This window comes from Hyperoodon ampullatus (assembly GCF_949752795.1).
Source record: "Hyperoodon ampullatus genome assembly, chromosome: 4".
Classification (NCBI taxonomy): Eukaryota; Metazoa; Chordata; class Mammalia; order Artiodactyla; family Ziphiidae; genus Hyperoodon; species Hyperoodon ampullatus.
Window position 1 is genome coordinate 7,952,696 of NC_136917.1, and position 15,625 is coordinate 7,968,320.

The window sequence follows — 15,625 nt, forward strand, 5'->3', positions numbered from 1 at the left end:
AATTAGAAATGAAAAAGGAGAAGTAACAACTGACACTGCAGAAATACAAAAGATCATGAGAGATTACTACAAGTAACTCTATGCCAATAAAATGGACAACCTGGAAGAAATGGACAAATTCTTAGAAATGCACAACCTGCCAAGACTGAATCAGGAAGAAATAGAAAATATGAATAGACCAATCACAAGCACTGAAATTGAAACTGTGATTAAAAATCTTCCAACAAACAAAAGCCCAGGACCAGATGGCTTCACAGGCGAATTCTATCAAACATTTAGAGAAGAGCTAACACCCATCCTTCTCAAACCCTTCCAAAATAGAGCAGAGGGAGGAACACTCCCAAACTCATTCTACGAGGCCACCATCACCTTGATACCAAAACCAGGCAAGGATGTCACAAAGAAAGAAAACTACAGGCCAAGATAACTGATGAACATAGATGCAAAATTCCTCAACAAAATACTAGCAAACACAGTCCAACAGCACATTAAAAGGATCATACACCATGATCAAGTGGGGTTTATTCCAGGAATGCAAGGATTCTTCAATATATGCAAATCAATCAATGTGATACACCATATTAACAAATTGAAGGAGAAAAACCATATGATCATCTCAATCGATGCAGAGAAAGCTTTCGACAAAATTCAACACCCATTTATGATAAAAACCCTGCAGAAAGTAGGCATAGAGGGAACTTTCCTCAACATAATAAAGGCCATATATGACAAACCCACAGCGAACATTGTCCTAAATGGTGAAAAACTGAAACCATTTCCACTAAGATCAGGAACAAGACAAGGCTGCCCACTCTCACCACTCTTATTCAACCTAGTTTTGGAAGTTTTAGCCACAGCAATCAGAGAAGAAAAGTAAATAAAAAGAATCCAAATTGGAAAAGAAGAAGTAAAGCTGTCACTGTTTGCAGATGAAATGATACTATACATAGAGAATCCTAAAGATGCTACCAGAAAACTACTAGAGCTAAACAATGAATTTGGTAAAGTAGCAGGATACAAAATTAATGCACAGAAATCTCTGGCATTCCTGTACACTAATGATGAAAACTCTGAAAATGAAATCAAGAAAACACTCCCATTTACCATTGCAACAAAAAGAATAAAATATCTAGGAATAAACCTACTTAAGGAGACAAAAGACCTGTATGCAGAAAATTATAAGACACTGATGAAAGAAATTAAAGATGATACAAATAGATGGAGAGATATACCATGTTCCTGGATTGGAAGAATCAATATTGTGAAAATGACTCGAGTACCCAAAGCAATCTACAGATTCAATGCAATCCCTATCAAACTACCACTGGCATTTTTCACAGAACTAGAACCAAAAATTTCAAAATTTGTTTGGAAAAACAAAAGACCCCGAATAGCCAAAGCAATCTTGAGAATGAAAAACAGAGCTGGAGGAATCAGGCTCCCTGACTTCAGACTATACTACAAAGCTACACTAATCAAGACAGTGTGGTACTGGCACAAAAACAGAAAGATGGATCAATGGAACAGGATACAAAGCCCAGAGATAAACCCATGCACATATGGTCAACTTATCTTTGATAAAGGAGGCAGGAATGTACAGTGGAGGAAGGACAGCCTCTTCAATAAGTGGTGATGGGAAAACTGGACATGGACATGTAAAAGTATGAGATTAGATCATTCCTTAACACCATACACAAAAATAAGCTCAAAATGGATTAAAGACCTAAATGTAAGGCCAGAAACTATCAAACCCTTAGAGGAAAACATAGACAGAACACTCTATGACATAAATCACAGCAAGATCCTTTTGGACCCACCTCCTAGAGAAATGGAAATAAAAACAAAAATAAACAAATGGGACCTAATGAAACTTCAAAGCTTTTGCACAGCAAAGGAAACCATAAACAAGACCAAAAGACAACCCTCAGAATGGGAGAAAATATTTGCAAATGAAGCAACTGACAAAGGATTAATCTCAAAAATTTATCAGCAGCTCATGCAGCTCAATAGCAAAAAAACAAACAACCCAATCCAAAAATGGGCAGAAGACTTAAATAGGCATTTCTCCAAAGAAGAAATACAGACTGCCAACAAACACATGAAAGAATGCTCAACATCATTAATCATTAGAGAAATGCAAATCAAAACTACAATGAGATATCATTTCAGTCAGAATGGCCATCATCAAGAAATCTAGAAACAATAAATGCTGGAAAGGGTGTGGGGAAAAGGGAACACTCTTGCACTGCTGGTGGGAATGTGAATTGGTACAGCCACTATGGAGAACAGTATGGAGGTTCCTTAAAAAACTAAAAATAGAACTACCATATGACCCAGCAATCACACTACTAGGCATATACCCTGAGAAAACCATAATTCAAAAAGAGACATGTACCAAAATGATCATTGCAGCTCTATTCACAATAGCCCAGAGCTGGAAACAACCTAAGTGTCCATCATCGGATGAATGGATAAAGAAGATGTGGCACATATATACAATAGAATATTACTCAGCCATAAAAAGAAACAGAACTGAACTATTTGTAGTGAGGTGGATAGACCTAGAGTCTGTCATACAGAGTGAAGTAAGTCAGAAAGAGAAAGACAAATACCATATGCTAACACATATATATAGAATTTTTTTTAAAATGTAATGAAGAACCTAGGGGTAAAACGGGAATAAAGACACAGACCTACTTGAGAATGGACTTGAGGATATGGGGAGGGGGAAGGGTAAGCTGTGACAAAGTGAAAGAGAGGCATGGACATATATACACTACCAAACGTAAGGTAGATAGATAGTGGGAAGCAGCCGCGTAGCACCGGGAGATCAGCTCGGTGCTTTGTGACCGCCTGGAGGGGTGGGATGGGGAGGGTGGGAGGGAGGGAGATACATGAGGGAAGGGATGTGGGAACAGATGTATATGTATGACTGATTCACTTTGTTATAAAGCAGAAACTAAAAAAAAAAAAAAAAAAAAAAAAAAAAGATATAATGGCCCAAAGTTTTCCAAATTTGATGAAATCCATAAACCCACAGACCCAAGTAGCTCAATGAGCCCCAAGCACAGAAAATTAGAAAACTACACCAAGTAATATCATCATAAAACTGACCAAAACCATTGATAAAGAGAAAAAAATCTTAAAGACAGTGAGAGAAAAACAGACATTTAAAAAATAAGTTTGACAGTGAAGTTCACACCTGAAACAACACGAGAGAAGAGGGTGGAGCAACAGTTTCAAGGCACTGAAATTTAAGGGAAAAAAAGTTAATAAGAATTCTATATCCAGAGAAAATATCTTTAAATAGTAGATGAAATACTTTTCAGATGTTCAAAAGTTGTAAAAATTCATTTCCAACAGACCACACTACAAGAAATATTAGGGGAAATCTTACAGGCAGAAAGAACACGATAACTGAAATGTGGATCCACACAACACAATGAAGAGCACAAGTAACAATAATTACGTTGGTAAATATATGATTTTTTTTTTAAGCTTAAATCTCCTTAAAAGATAATTGAGTGGTTGGGGGTGGAGCGCGAGCCAAAGGAGTGGGGTGAAAAGAGGCAGCACTGGTTAGAGGACAAAGCGTGCCCCAGCGAGTTCAAGTTCAGCCTAGCCAGTTACTGAGCCTGCACGCATTATGATCCTGATGCATTATGAGCCTGACGCCCCACCCCCACCAACACCTCCATCACCGGGGAAACGGCCCCAGAGCTGCTAAGCACCGGGGCAGCTGAGCTGAGAACCGGAGCAGCTGAGCCCAACTGCAGGTTTCATGGCGGCTCCGAAGACGGCAGTTGTGGAGCCATTGGTGGGGGCAGTGGTCCAGGGTACGGACTCCACTCATTTTATGGTTTTCGATTCAAAAACAGCGGAACTACTTAGTCACCATCAAGTGGAATTAACCCAAGAGTTCCCAAAAGAAGGATGGGTAGAACAAGACCCTAAGGAAATTCTTCATTCAGTTTATGAATGTATAGAGAAAACATGTGAGAAACTTCAAGAACTCAGCATGGATATATCCAACATAAAAGCTATTGGTGTCAGCACTCAGAGGGAAACCACTGTTATCTGGGACAAATTAACTGGAGAGCCGCTCTACAATGCTGTGGTGTGGCTTGATCTAAGAACCCAGTCTACTGTTGAGACTCTTAGCCAAAAAATTCCAGGAAATAATAACTTCGTCAAGTCCAAGACAGGCCTTCCACTTAGCACTTACTCCAGTGCCGTGAAACTTCGTTGGATTCTTGACAATGTGAGAAAAGTTCAAAAGGCTGTTGAAGAAGGTAGAGCTCTTTTTGGTACCATTGATTCATGGCTTATCTGGAGTCTGACAGGAGGAGTTAATGGAGGTATCCATTGTACAGATGTGACAAATGCAAGTAGGACAATGCTCTTCAATATCCATTCTTTAGAATGGGACAAAGAGCTGTGTAACTTTTTTGAAATTCCAATGGACATTCTTCCAAATGTCTGGAGTTCTTCTGAGATCTATGGCCGAATGAAAACTGGGGCCTTGGAAGGTGTGCCAATATCTGGATGTTTGGGGGACCAGTCTGCTGCACTAGTAGGACAAATGTGCTTCCAGGAAGGACAAGCCAAAAACACGTATGGAACAGGCTGTTTCTTACTATGTAATACAGGTCATCAGTGTGTATTTTCTGAACACGGCCTCCTGACCACAGTGGCTTACAAGCTAGGCAAAGACAAGCCAGTATGTTATGCATTGGAAGGTTCTGTTGCTACAGCCGGTGCTGTTATTCGCTGGCTGAGAGACAATCTTGGAATTATAAAGACCTCAGAAGAAAGTGAAAAACTTGCTGAGGAAGTAGGTACTTCTTATGGCTGCTGCTTCATCCCAGCCTTTTCAGGGTTATACGCACCTTATTGGGAGCCCACTGCAAGAGGGATAATCTGCGGTCTCACTCAGTTCACCAATAAAAGTCATATTGCTTTTGCTGCGTTAGAAGCTATTTGTTTCCAAACCCGAGAGATTTTGGATGCCATGAACCAGGACTGTGGAATTCCACTCAGTCATTTGCAGGTGGATGGAGAAATGACCAACAACAAAGTCCTTATGCAACTGCAAGCAGACATTCTGCAGATTCCAGTAATAAAAGCCTCCATCCCTGAAACAACTGCCCTGGGAGCTGCCATGGCAGCAGGAGCTGCAGAAGGGGTAGACGTTTGGAGTCTTAAACCCGAGGATTTGTCCACGGTCGTGATGGAACGGTTTGAACCACAGATAAAAGCCACAGAAAGTGAAAGTCGTTATTCTACATGGAAGAAAGCCGTGATGAAGTCAATGGGTTGGGTTACAACACAGCCTCCTGAAAGGAGTGAACCTACTACGTTCTCCAGTCTGCCCTTGGGTTTTTTTATAATGACTAGCATGATAATGTTAATTGGAGCAAGATACATCTCAGGTGTACCATAATAATATCAAACATGGATTCTCAAGATGTGAGCTTTTCACAGAATGAAAAAAATCCAGCAATTCTGTCTCTTAATGTAACGACACTAGAACAGACTGACTTTATTTATAAACCACTTACTGCATGGCTTATGAGAACCCTACAAGTAAACCTATGGCTAGAAATAAATAAATTACAGCAGAAAAAAAAAAAAGAACCTGAGTTTCATTAAGTCCTGAGACCACATGTGTGCTCTCAATTAAAAGACCTTGGGTTCAAGACCCAATCTGGCTTTAGGCCAGGTTCGAGTCCCAGCACATGGGTTCAAGTTCCAATCTGAGTTACATGGTTTCAGTACCAACCAGCCATAATGGGGGCAGGGAAGTACAATCTCTCCAGGTACCTAAAGGAAAAGAAGATGACAGCCAGAGCAGCGATCACAACAACAAAAGTCCCTGCTCTTAGAAACTTATTAGTGAAAGGAGTCCTACAAATACAAAATATACAAATGAATAGGAGAGATATGTACCCCCATTGGAGTAAGGGATATGGAGGAGATAACCAATGATGTGGTAGAGAGTAACGTGAGGGGAGAGAGATGAATCAGAAGGTCCATTTTAGACAAGGTGGTCAGTTATAAGATAAAGTTGACAGTAGATACATTTTGATATCTTCCCTTTGTCCTTTCAGGTTCACTCTCCTTCCTTTTCCACCCTGCTCTGTGCCTTGAGAAGACATGGGAAGGGTAGCAAAATATGGCACCCAAAATATGGCTGTAGGGGTTCAGGACATGCTACCCCAAGATATGAAATATGCCGCTTTGGTGTACTGATTATGTTGAGCTTATAGGCACTTGAAAAATAGCAAATGCAGGGAGAGGCTTTCTCTGAACTCCCTTTATCTGGCTAAAGATAGATCCTCCAAAGGGAACTCAATTGTCAAAAATCCTCTACCCAGGAGTTTTATCAACAAGGGAAGATTGAGTCTTTTTTTTTTTTTTTTCCATTCTTTTCCAGTTTATTTTCTGTTGGTGTTGAAATACCGATTTTGGGAAGGAGGACCTCAGACAAGTTGTGTCATTAGTGTCACAGGAATTTGAATTAATTTGAATGTGATTTGAGTTGAAAAGTCTTTGGGTATCTTTAGGATAAGATAATGAAGGTCATGGTTTAAATATAGATATTTTGGATGGGGACATAATTGGGTTATTAGATGCCTCGTAGAGAATTAGTCCCTGAGTCCAGGCACACAGGGTCAGAAGTTAGGGATCAAGAAGTAATAGATGAGGGGTTGCTAAGGGGAAGGAAAGAGAGTGGTGAATCTGGATAAATGAGAGTAGAAGGATGCAAAGCAAGGGTCCTCCTTGGGGGTAAGCTCTTTAGTCCATCTCTGCTAAGATAAGGCCTTGTCCTCATGAAGTATGCAGAGTCATGACCTCAGGTGAAGATCTTTCTGGTTTCAGTTCCCTAGAGAAGAGGCAGGTTCTCAGACAGGAAACCTCATGTAAGGAGACTAGCCTTAGGCAGATAGTAGAATGGTGGCATGGTCAATTTTATGTGTCAACTTGACTGGGCCACGAGGTGCCCAGACATTTGGTCAAACATTATTCTGGGTGTGTTGGTGAGGATGTTTCTGAGTGGGATTAGAATTTGAATCAGCAGACTGAGCAAAGCAGAATGCTCTTTCTAATTTGAATGAGCCCTATCCAATCAACTGAAAGCCTGAATAGAACAAAAAGCCTGGCCCTTTCACAAGTAAGTGGGAATTCTTCCTGCCTGACTGTCTTGAGCTGGGACATAGGTTCTTTCCTGCCTTCAGACTCAGACTGAAAGAAGACTGACTCTTATCACAGGAGAGGAGAGTAGCAGTAGACACCACACCCAGACAAAATTACTCACAAACTATCAAGCCTCCCATCTATTCTTCTAAGGGCGATTCATCTTTCTTAATACCATGAACCATCCTTTAAGGGGCCTACAATTCCCCACCTCCCCTTCCCCTGTTAAGATGGTGTTTGTCTGTGGAGAACAAGCTCGTGGTTGCCAAGTGGGCGAGGGGTTGGGGAGGGATGGATTGGGAGTTTGCGATCAGCAGATGCAAACTACTATATACAGCATGGATGAACAACAAGGTCCTACTGTATAGCACAGGGAACTATATTCAGTATCCTGTGAGAAATCATAATGGAAAAGAATAGTAAAAAAAGAATGTCTATATGTGTATAACTGAGTCACTTTGTTATACAGCAGACATTGGCACATTATAAATCAAATATACTTCAATTTAAAAAATTTTAAAAAAATTTTTTAAGGGCTTCCCTGGTAGTGCAGTAGTTAAGAATTCGCCTGCCAATGCAGGGCACGCAGGTTTGAGCTCTGGTATGGGAAGATCCCACATACCGTGGAATAACTAAGCCCGTGTGCCACAACTACTAAGCCTGCGCTCTAAAACCCATGAGCCACAACTGAAGCCCGCAAGCCTAGAGCCCGTGCTCCTCAACAAGAGAAGCCACTGCAATGAGAAGCCTGCACACCGCAACAAAGAGTAGCCCCCGATCGTCACAACTAGAGGAAGCGCCCGCAGAGCAACAAAGACACAACGCAGCCAAAAGTAAAATAAAATAAAAATTTTTTTAAATAAAAAATAGAGAGGAGCTTCAAGATGGTGGGAGAGTAAGATGTGGAGATCACCTTCCTCTCCACAAATACATCAGAAATACATCTACATGTAGAACACCCCCTACAGAACACCTACTGAATGCTGGCAGAAGACCACAGACCTCCCAAAAGGCAAGAAACTCCCCATGTACCTGGGTAGGGCAAAAGAAAAACAAAAAACAGAGACAAAAGAATAAGGACGGGACCTGCACCAGTGGAAGGGATCTGTTAAGGAGGAAAGGTTTCCACACACTAGGAAGGCCCTTGGCGGGCTGAGACTGTGGGTGGCGGAGACGGGGAGCTTCGCAGCCGCGGAGGAGAGCACAGCAACGGGGGTGCGGAGGGCAAAGCGGAGAGACTCCCGCCCGCACATAGGATAGGTGCCAACCTGCACTCACCACCCCGAGAGGCTTGTCTGCTCACCCACCCCCACAGGAGGGGGATGGGGGCTGAGGCTCGGGCTTTGGAGTTCAGATCCCAGGGAGAGGCCTGGGGTTGGCTGTGTGAACACAATCTGAAGGGGGCCAGTGCGTCACAGCTAGCCGGGAGGGAGTCTGGGAAAAAGACTGCAGCTGCCGAAGAGGCAAGAGACTTTTCCTTGCATCTTTGTTTTGCAGTGCACAAGGAGAGGGCATTCAGAGCGCCACCTAAACAAGCTCCAGAGAGGGGCGTCAGCCGCAGCTATCAGCATGGACCACAGAGACGGGCATGAGATGCTAAGGCTGCTGCTGCAGCCACCAAGAAGCCTGTGTGCAGGCACAGGTCACTCTCCACACATCCCCTCCCTGGAGCCTGGGCAACCCGACACTGCCAGGGTCCTGTGATCCAGGGACAACTTCCCCGGGAGAACAGACAGCACATCTCAGGTTGTTGCAACATCATGCCGGCCTCTGCTGCCACAGGCTCGCCGGCATTTCATACCCCTCCCTCGCCCCGCCCACTGGCCTGAGTGAGCCAGAGCTCCCTAATCAGCGGCTACTTGAACCCCGTCCTGTCTGAGCGAAGAACAGACGCCCTCAGGTGACCTACACGCAGAGGCGAGGACAAATCCAAAGCTGAAACCCAGGAGCTGTGAGAACAAAGAAGACGAAGGGAAATCTCTCCCAGCAGCCTCAGGAGCAGCGGATTAAATCTCCACAGTCAACTTCATGTACCCTGCATCTGCAGAATACCTGAATAGACAATGAATCATCCCAAATTGAGGCGGTGGACTTTGGGAACAGCGATATATATATTTTTTCCTTTTTCTCTTTTTCTAAGTGTGTATGTATATGCTTCTGTGTTTGATTTTGTCTGTATAGCTTTGTTTTTACCATTTATCCTAGGGTTCTGTCTGTCCGTTTTTTTGTTTTTCTTTTCGTTTTTTTACTATAGTTTTTAGGACTTGTTATCATAGGTGGATGTGTTTTTTAGTTTGGTTGCTCTCTTCTTTCTTTCTTTTGTTTAATTAATTTACAAATTTTTTATTTTCAATAATTATTTTTAGTTTTTATCTTAATAACTATATTTTATTTTAGTTTAGTTGTTTCTTTCTTTCTTTCTCCCTTTTATTCTGAACCACGTGGAAGACAGGGTCTAGGTGCTCCAGCTGGGAGTCAGGGCTGTGCCTCTAAGGTGGGAGAGCCAAGTTCAGGACACTGGTCCCCCAGAGACCTCCCAGCGCCACTAATATCACACGGTGAAAATCTCCCAGACATTTCCATCATAACACCAAGACGCAGCTCCACTCAACGACCAGCAAGCTGCCAAACAACTAGCAAGACAGTAACACAACACCACCCATTAGCAGAGAGGCTGCCTAAAATCATAATAAGGTCACAAACACCGCAAAACAAACCACCAGACACAGACCTGCCCACCAGAAAGACAAGATCTAGCCTCATGCACCAGAACACAGGCACGTCCCCTCAACCAGGAAGCCTACACAACCCACTAAACCAACCTTACCCACAGGGGGCAGACACCAGAAAAAACGGAAACTATGAACCCGCAACCTGCGAGAAGGACACTCCAAACACAGTAAGTTAAGCATAATGAGAAGACAGAGAAACACACAGCAGATGAAGGAGCAAGGGAAAAACCCACCAGACCAAACAAATGAAGAGGAAATAGGCAATCTATCTGCAAAAGAATTCAGAGGAATGATAGTAAAGATGATCCAAAATTTTAGAAACAGAACAGAGAAAATACAAGAAACGTTTAACAAGGACCTAGAAGAACTAAAGAGCAAACAAACAATGATGAACAACACAATAAATGAAATTAAAAATTCTCTAGAAAGGATCAGTATCAGAATAATGGAGGCAGAAGAACGGATAAGTGACCTGGAAGATAAAATAGTGGAAATGTCTACTGCAGATCAGAATAAAGAAAAAGAATGAAAAGAATAGAGGACAGTCGCAAAAACCTCTGGGACAACATTAAATGCACCAACATTTGAATTATGGGGGTCCCAGAAGACGAAGAGAAAAAGAAAGGGACTGAGAAAATATTTAAAGAGATTATAGTTGAAAACTTCCCTAATATGGGAAAGGAAATAGTTATTCCTCTTCAGAAAGCACAGAGAGTCTCATACAGGATAAATCCAAGGAGAAACACGCCAACACACATATTAATCAAACTATCAAAAATTAAATACAAAGAAAAAATATTAAAAGAAACAAAGGAAAAACAAGAAATAACACATAAGGGAATCCCCATAAGGTTAACAGCTAACCTTTCAGCAGAAACTCTGCAAGCCAGGAGGGAGTGGCAGAACATATTTAAAGTGATGAAAGGGAAAAACCTACAACCAAGATTACTCTACCCAGCAAGGATCTCATTCAGATTTGATGGAGAAATTAAAATCTTTACAGACAAGCAAAAGCTAAGAGAATTCAGCAACACCAAACCAGCTTTACAACAAATGCTAAAGGAACTTCTCTAGGCAGGAAGCACAAGAGAAGGAAAACACCTACAACAACAAACCCAAAACAATTAAGAATATGGTAATAGGAACATACATATTGATATTTACCTTAAATGTAAATGGATTAAATGTTCCAACCAAAAGACATAGACAGCCTGAATGGATACAAAAACAAGACACATATATATGCTGTCTACAAAAGACCCACTTCAGACCTAGGGACACATACAGACTGAAAGTGAGGGGATAGAAAAAGACATTCCATGTAAGGGAAAATCAAAAGAAAGCTGGAGTAGCAATTCTCATATCAGACAAAATAGACTTTAGAACAAAGACTATTTCAAGAGACAAAGGAGGACACTACATAATGATCAAGGGATCAATCCAAGAAGAAGATATAACAATTTTAAGTATTTATGCACGCAACATAGGAGCACCTCAATACATAAGGTAAATGCTAACAGCCATAAAAGGGAAATCAACAGTAACACAAACATACTAGGGGACTTTAACACCTCACCTTCACAAGTGGACAGATCATCCAAAATGAAAATAAACAAGGAAACAAAAACTTTAAATGATACATTAAACAAGATGGACTTATTTGATATTTATAGGATATTCCAACCAAAAACAACAAAATACATTCTCTTCTCAAGTGCTCATGGAACATTCTGCAGGATAGATCCCATCTTGGGTCACAAATCAAGCCTTGGTAAATTTACGAGAATTGAAATCATATCAAGTATCTTTTCTGACCACAACACTATGAGCCTAGATATCAATTACAGGAAAATATCTGTTAAAAAAATACAAACACATGGAGGCTAAACAATACACTACTTAATAACGAAGAGATCACTAAAGAAATCAAAGAGGAAATCAAAAAATACCTAGAAACAAACGAGAATGAAAACACGATGACCCAAAATCTATGGGATGCAGCAAAAGCAGTTCTAAGAGGGAAGTTTATAGCAATACAATCCTACCTTAAGAAACAAGAAACAGGGAGCCCTGGTGTCACAGATCCTGACAGGGAAGAAGTAGGCAGGTCCTGGCAGCGGGGAGCTGTGGCGGCGGTATCTCAGGTATAGCCAGCTCCAGCCGGATGGAGTCTCGAGTCGCGGACGCCCGGGCCGGCCAGGCTGAGCGCACAGCGGGCGAGGGCCGGACAAGCAGCGGCGCCGCTCAGGGACCCGCAGTCTCGGCGCCCTTGGGTGCTGCCCGGTGGAAGCTCCTGTGGCAGGTCCTGAAACAAAAACACCTGGATGATTGTCTACGACATGTATCTGTAAGAAGATTTGAATCGTTTAATCTGTTCTCAGTAACAGAAGCCCAAAAAAGGGAAACTGAAGAGGAAGTTGGTGCCTGGGTTCAATATACAAGCATCTTCTATCCTGAATACAGTATTTTCTTAAGGCATAATAGTGGATCTTTGAATGTTGAAGATGTTCTTACCAGCTTTGACAATACAGGAAATATTTGCATCTGGCCAGCTGAAGAGGTTTTGGCTTACTACTGCCTCAAGCACAGTGATGTATTCAGGGACCTTGCTGTGTGTGAGCTAGGGGGTGGCAATGACATGCTTGGCTGGGCTCATGGTTGCTATTTCTGCAGATGTCAAAGAAGTTCTGTTAACTGATGGGAATGAAAAGGCCATCAGAAGTATCCTTATTCAGATAGAAAACGGGTTTGTTGTGCTCATTCCTTTTTCCCGGCTGAGTAACAATTGATATAAAGAAAGACAGCATGGGGTATTAAAAGAGAGTTCCCCACACACACATGATAAGTAATTAAGAAAAAGTAGAAATATATGGAATTCATTGGCTACGACTAAGTGTTTTTTTTTTTTAATTTCAATGGATTTTTATAGTCACTTCTCATTAAAGGAGCTTATGATTTGTGGGGGAAAAAAAAAAAAGAAACAAGAAACATCTCAAATAAACCACCTAACCTTACATCTAAAGCAATTAGAGAAAGAAGAACAAAAAAAACCCCAAAGTTAGCAGAAGGAAAGAAATCATAAAGATCAGATCAGAAATAAATGAAACAGAATGAAGGAAATGATAACAAAAATCAATAAAACTAAAAGCTGGTTCTTTGAGAAGCTAAACAAAATTGATAAACCATTAGCCAGACTCATCAAGAAAAAAAGGGAGAACTCTCAACTCAATAGAATTAGAAATGAAAAAGGAGAAGTAACAACTGACACTGCAGAAATACAAAGGATCATGAGAGATTACTACAAGCAACTATATGCCAAGATAAAGGACAACCTGGAAGAAATGGACAAATTCTTAGAAATGCATAACCTTCCGAGACTGAACCAGGAAGAAATAGAAAATATAAACAGACCAGTCACAAGCACTGAAATTGAAACTGTGATTTAAAATCTTCCAAAAAACAAAGCCCAGGACCAGATGACTTCACAGGCGAATTCTATCAAACATTTAGAGAAGAGCTAACACCTATCCTTCTCAAACTCTTCCAAAATACAGCAGAGGGAGGAACACTCCAAAACTCATCCTACGAGGCAACCATCAACCCTGATACCAAAACCAGACAAACAGGTCACAAAGAAAGAAAACTACAGGCCAATATCACTGATGAACATAGATGCAAAAATCCTCAGCAAAATACTAGCAAACAGAATCCAACAGCACATTAAAAGGATCATACACCATGATCAAGTAGGGTTTATCCCAGAAATGCAAGGATTCTTCAATATACACAAATCAATCAATGTGATACACCATATTAACAAACTGAAGAATAAAAACCATATGATCATCTCAATAGATGAAGAAAAAGCTTCTGACAAAATTCAAAACCATTTATGATAAAAACCCTCCAGAAAGTAGGCATAGAGGGAACTTTCCTCAACATAATAAAGGCCATATATGATAAACCCAACAGCCAACATCGTCCTCAATGGTGAAAAACTGAAACCATTTCCACTAAGACCAGAAACAAGACAAGGTTGCCCACTCTCACCACTATTATTCAACATTGTTTGGGAAGTTTTAGCTACAGCAATCAGAGAAGAAAAAGAAATAAAAGGAATCCAAATCGGAAAAGAAGAAGTAAAGCTGTCACTGTTTGCAGATGACATGATACTATACATAGAGAATCCTAAAGATACTACCAGAAAACTATTAGAGCTAATCAATGAATTTAGTAAAGTAGCAGGATACAAAATTAATCCACAGAAATCTCTTGCATTCCCATAAACTAATGATGAAAAATCAGAAAGAGAAATTAAGGAAACACTCCCATTTACCATTGCAACAAAAAGAAAAAAATACCTAGGAATAAACCTACCTAAGGAGACAAAAGACCTGTATGCAGAAAACTGTAGGACACTGATGAGAGAAATTAAAGATGATACAAATAGATGGAGAGATATACCATGTTCCTGGATTGGAAGAATCAATATTGTGAAAATGACTCTACTACCCAAAGCAATCTACAGATTCAATGCAATCCCTATCAAACTACCAATGACACTTTTCACAGAACTAGAACCAAAAATTTCACAATTTGTATGGAAACACAAAAGACCCCGAATAGCCAAAGCAATCTTGGGAAAGAAAATCGTAGCAGGAGCAATCAGGCTCCCTGACTTCAGGCTATACTACAAAGCTACAGTAATTAAGACAGTATGGTACTGACACAAAAACAGAAATATAGATCAATGGAACAGGATAGAAAGCCCAGAGATAAACCCACGCACATATGGTCACCTTATCTTTGATAAAGGAAGCAAGAATATACAATGGATAAAAGACAGCCTCTTCAATAAGTGGTGCTGGGAAAACTGGACAGCTACATGTAAAAGAATGAAATTAGAACACTCCCTAACACCATGCTCAAGAATAAACTCAAATGGATTAAAGGCCTAAATGTAGGGCCAGACACTATAAAACTCTTAGAGGAAAACAAAGGCAGAACACTCTATGATATAAATCACAGCAAGATCCTTTTTGATCCACCTCCTAGAGAAATGGAAATAAAAACAAAAATAAACAAATGGGACCTAATGAAACTGAAAAGCTTTTGCACAACAAAGGAAACCATAAACAATACGTAAAGACAACCCTCAGAATGGGAGAAAATATTTGCAAACGAATCAATGGACAAAGGATTAATCTCCAAAATTTACAAGCAGCTCATGCAGCTCAATATCAAGAAAACAACCCAATCGAAAAATCGGCAGAAGACCTAAATAGACATTTCTCCAAAGAAGATATACAGATTTCCAAGAAACACATGAAAGAATGTTCAACATCACTAATCATTAGAGAAATGCAAATTAAAACTACAATGAGATATCATCTCACACCAGTCAGAATGGCCATCATCAAAAAATCTACAAACAATAAATGCTGGAGAAGGTGTGGAGAAAAGGGAACCCTCTTGCACTGTTGGGAATGTAAATTGATACAGCCACTATGGAGAACAGTATGGAGGTTCCTTAAAAAACTAAAAACAGAACTACCATACGACCCAGCAATCCCACTACTGGGCATATACCCTGAGAAAACATAATTCAAAGAGTCATGTACCAGTGTTCACTGCAGCTCTATTTACAATAGCCAGGACGTGGAAGCAACCTAAGTGTCCATCAACAGATGAATGGA

At 40.7% G+C, this 15,625-nt stretch overlaps 1 protein-coding gene and 1 pseudogene across 2 annotated transcripts; both read left to right on the forward strand.

Moving 5' to 3' along the window:
* Window positions 1-3,781: 3,781 nt before the first annotated feature.
* On the forward strand, window positions 3,782-5,443 carry LOC307052421 (glycerol kinase 2-like; the record flags this gene model as incomplete). The annotated part of the gene is made up of 1 exon (XM_079703342.1): window positions 3,782-5,443. One exon carries the CDS (start codon window positions 3,782-3,784, stop codon window positions 5,441-5,443), a length of 1,662 nt encoding a protein of 553 aa, XP_079559468.1.
* A 6,650-nt stretch (window positions 5,444-12,093) lies between these two features.
* LOC307052234 (calmodulin-lysine N-methyltransferase-like) lies at window positions 12,094-12,718 on the forward strand (annotated as a pseudogene). The gene has a single exon. The product of its transcript is annotated as a calmodulin-lysine N-methyltransferase-like (transcript).
* Window positions 12,719-15,625: the final 2,907 nt, after the last annotated feature.